The 4,210-nt window shown below is 54.5% G+C and overlaps 1 protein-coding gene across 1 annotated transcript; it reads right to left on the minus strand.

Annotated features, from left to right (window-relative positions):
• Positions 1 to 2,908: 2,908 nt before the first annotated feature.
• On the minus strand, positions 2,909 to 4,210 carry A1O1_07982 (uncharacterized protein; the record flags this gene model as incomplete). The annotated part of the gene is made up of 1 exon (XM_007728846.1): positions 2,909 to 4,210. The coding sequence occupies one exon, from the start codon at positions 4,208 to 4,210 to the stop codon at positions 2,909 to 2,911; it is 1,302 nt and encodes a 433-aa protein (XP_007727036.1).

Below are 4,210 nucleotides of genomic sequence, written 5' to 3' on the forward strand. Positions count from 1 at the left end.
CTCGGAACGTGTGCAGTGGTTCATTACGTGCGTGGAGAAGCGTGACTTGCGCAGAGCATCATGGTTGGTGTGTCGTCACACTCTGAACTGAGCGCGAAGGAAGTTGTTTCATGTTTCGAAGTGTTCAGATGCATTGGTGTTCAGACAGAAAGCCTGCCACGTCCGCCCACGGCCGGGGGTGAGAAAGCTTCCTGAGACGTGTCTTTGTCTTTCATCACAATTTCGAACTACCCGAGTGGACAATGTACCATAGCCCCCAGGGATTCGCCTGTCCAGATCAGATGTTCAACGAGAACTGACTTGAAGTGCCATCGGGAGTGCACAAGATGTGACAACTCCTCCTGGGCCTCTACGAGTGATCTAGTGGCTAGCTAGGCCTTCTGTGACTTGAAGCCAGTCGAATCGAGGCGGAGTAGATTCAAGATATGCAACATACAGGGTCAATACTGTTTAGGATATTTTCGACAACATTCAGACCAAGAAGTGGCCCTGTGACCGTTGTTTCGTTATCTCGGTATCTACCCAACGCTCAGTCTCAACCAACTTCCAGCTCGTGCCCCCAATCAACATCAATGTCGACACGGACGTCGAGTTTGAGTTTGACCTTGATCTTCCCTCCAAGTGTCTGGGGAAAAGCATAGACGGAAGCCACTATTCTCGCGGAACTTTCGTCCTCGATATCGGTGTTGTCTCGGAGAAAGCTTGGTCTCCAAAACTCTCTGAAAGCCATCCAATTGGTTTAGCGTGGAAGTTTGAATCGAATTGGCTTTGGGTGCTTCAAGATTGGGCGAATCAATGGGGAGGGCCCTGCCTGGCACTCTCTGTGCTTGACAGATTGCTGAGGTGCAAGCGGGGTGTGAGCCCGCGGCGTCACGGGGGTTTTGCAACGTTACAGGATGACCTGCTTCGAACCGAAAGTCAAAGGGCAAGAAGTTTCGCCGCCATGCTATGTGGTCCTGCGATGAGGGTCGGTATACGTGTGGATCCGGGAGTCCATGAGCTCGAGAAGTGAGCAGTGTCTGGCACGGGGGACGCAGTGGTTCAACAAGAAAAGTACTGTTTGGGCCCGAGGTAAAGCTACATACACTGTCGCTGGGGTCGAAGGTCGAAGGGCGATCATCACAGAGGCTAGGTTCAACAACTTCGGGGGACAAAGAGTGCTGGCGCGGCAAATCCCCGACAAGATCTCCAAGGATGAACTGAGATTGGTTTCGTCAGTGGCGCAGGACACGAATCGTTGTATCGAGATCAAACCCTATCACACGACCCTTTCGTTGACGCCGGACTGGGCACGGAAAAGAAGAGCCAACCAGAGGTAGGACCGGCTCGAAGTTGGCCCGGCCGTCGTCTAGGCGAGGGAGGGTAATCTTGAGTGAACGTCCAGATCGTGCAAGGGTCTGCATGGGCGTTATCTAGGATGGTTGGGATTGGTTGGCGCAGAATCCAACCCTATACGTTTGTTCGTATATATGCATCAGATGCAGTTGTGCAGTTGAACAGCAGTCAAAAGTGCATGCATGACCCCTACATTTTTTGGAGTTGCAGTGGAAAGCGACCACGGGCCAGCGATTAAGCGATCCTAGCTTCTCGTCGGCGAACGGATCGAATTCGAATTCGAGGGGGAAGTGGATGAAGGGGGTGAAGGAAGTGGGTCCGGCTCCAGGACAGGAAGGCAGTTGTGACCCACTTCCACTTCCACTTCAATCGATGCCATTCAATCCATGGGACTTTTGAAAGTACGGAAGTACGGATTTAGTACCTACAGAAGATGGAAGATGCAGTGGAAGATGGAAGACAGGGGTCCATGCAACTCGAGTCTACACTTTTCATACTACTGCATCAACTGCCAAGCGATATGAATGCATTGACTGCGCTTCTTGGCTACAGTCTCAGGTCGCCTCAGGAAAGCCCATCAACATGCACTCGTCCATCTAGCCTGAGCAGTCCACCCCCGCCAACCCCAGAACGAAGACTCCTCCGGGCGACATCTAGAGCCCAGCCAGGATCTCCCTCCTTTTTGGCGCTGCGCCTATTTTAGGTCGTTTTCCATTCCCCCAACTACATACATTCCCGAAGTTGAAGACTTGAAGTCCACCCTCAGCAGCCCGACCACCTTACTGTTTTGCAGCCGCCTACCTCGCGATCCCCATGACTTCTGACCTAGCAGTCCGGATCGATGCATCTTGTGGACGGGTTTCTTTCTCCTGCTCATCCCTCCAACCACCAGATCATGCATCACATTCTACACCAATCAGCCAACTTGTCACCCTGCAGGACCAGAGCCTGCAGTCATAGGTACCTTTGGCAATGCCGACTTATCCACGCCAATCAATGCGGCGACTTGAGAAGAATGAGACCCCATTGCACCTCGGCACGCAAGCACTACGAGATGCGCGCGTAAGCGATCGCGACAGCGACTGCCGTCGTCAGGCTGCATCGACACTACGGGGAGGAGGGCACCGAGGATACGAAGATTCAGGGTCATCGCGATGCCCCAGCAATTGTGCCCTCCGTTCACTTCGCTTGTGGTCACTTGGGCGATACGGGCCAGTTTAGACAAGGCTGTCCTCCCTTGGACGACTGGCTGACTAGTTGAGTGGACAAGACATTGTTTCAATGCTATGAGCCGAAAGTATCTGCGACATCCTCGTCGAAACTGATATTGCACCGTCTGTGACCAGTAACATGGTCTTTTCCTACTCATTCAGGTCTTCTGGGAGCCCTCTGAACAACACATTCTTGCCACCCTGTCCATCCTCGCCCCCAGGAGTCAAAGGGCCTTTCCTTGCAGAAACCTGTGAACAAACCACACCTGTCGACAGCAGCATCAAGTATATATCAAGCAGATCATCCAGCCCAACAGTCCAGTCATCCAGCCAACCCCCTCCTCCAGAAAGAGTATCCCCCATCACAAAGACAGGAAAATCCGTGGAAGATAGTCTCCACTGACATCGGCCCTGTTCAGCTCCGCATCAAACACCGAAGTGAACAGCTGCAGGATATTCGGGCCCTGCTCGACTTCCTGGAAGGCCATGGTTCCATTGAGCGCCCTGGCCACGGGCATCCTGCCCTTTCTAAACGGTCCCTTCATGGTCAACTTGTACAGCGTGCCGGTCCGGTTGACCATGAACCAGACGGAAACAGGGAACGCCGAGGCTGTGGGCAGTTCCTCCCATTGAACGATGACGCCCGTCTCGGTGATACCGCAGATATCCATCTCAATGGTCTGGAAGGTATTCAGCAAGATGTGCGAGATGCAGGCATGGTCGCGTGCAGCCCGGTCCCCGCCGAAGCCGCGATACTCCAGGTCGGCGACTTTCCTGCGCATCCGCAGCCCCGCATACTCCCATTCAGGCTGGTACCGCTCGGCCTCGTCGGGGTGCGTGTACCGCCAGCGCAGGAAGTCGTGGATCACCTGGGTCAAGGGACACTCGTAGCTCGTGTCTCGGCGGCTCAGGACCGAAGCGAGCTCGTGGCCGACCCGTGCGATGTGGTCTTTGGTGTTGGGGTCCGGGTTCGACGAAATGCTCATGTTCGGCAGGTACTCGAACCATCTCGCCATCGGCCACGGTCCGCCCGGCGGCCATGCCACCTCAGAAGGAGGCACGCCGATCATCCAGGTGATCAGTCGCGAGTTGACCAAGTCTTCTTCGTCCGTGTGTACGGGGCCCGTCGGTGGCAGGCCTTTGCTTACGCGGATGTACGATCGGAAGATCTCGTGTTGCCACGGTGTTTGGTTCCACGGAGGACGGTCGCTGTTGGAGTCTGGCTGAACTGCATTGGTTGAAGTGTCTGGATTTGGTTGGGGCCCAATGCTTGAGATATGGGCACCGCTGTCGGTATTGGTTTCGGCGTTTATGTCTGGCTGAGCACCATTGCTTCCATTGTCCGTAGCAGTGCCAGTCTCAGTCTCAGTGTCTGCAGACTGTTGGCCATCATTATTGTTGGCAGTGGCAGTGGCAGTGGCAATGTCAGTCCTGGGACCGTCAGCATTTCCGGTGCTTGTGATTGTGCTTGTGCCAGGATCGGTATCGGTTTCGGTGCCACCACTCCGCACCGGAACCGGCACATTTCCAGCCTGTAGCAATGGTATCAGAGCCGGGGCAAACTCATCCGGCGGAAGCTCGTAAGCTTCAGGATACAGACAACAGTCGAATAGCTGGAGAAGATTGTCGTCCGTCCATCGGATCGTCACCCTGTTGTAGGCCAT

The sequence above is a fragment of the Capronia coronata genome, assembly GCF_000585585.1.
Source record: "Capronia coronata CBS 617.96 chromosome Unknown acBCG-supercont1.7, whole genome shotgun sequence".
In the NCBI taxonomy this organism is placed as follows: Eukaryota; Fungi; Ascomycota; class Eurotiomycetes; order Chaetothyriales; family Herpotrichiellaceae; genus Capronia; species Capronia coronata.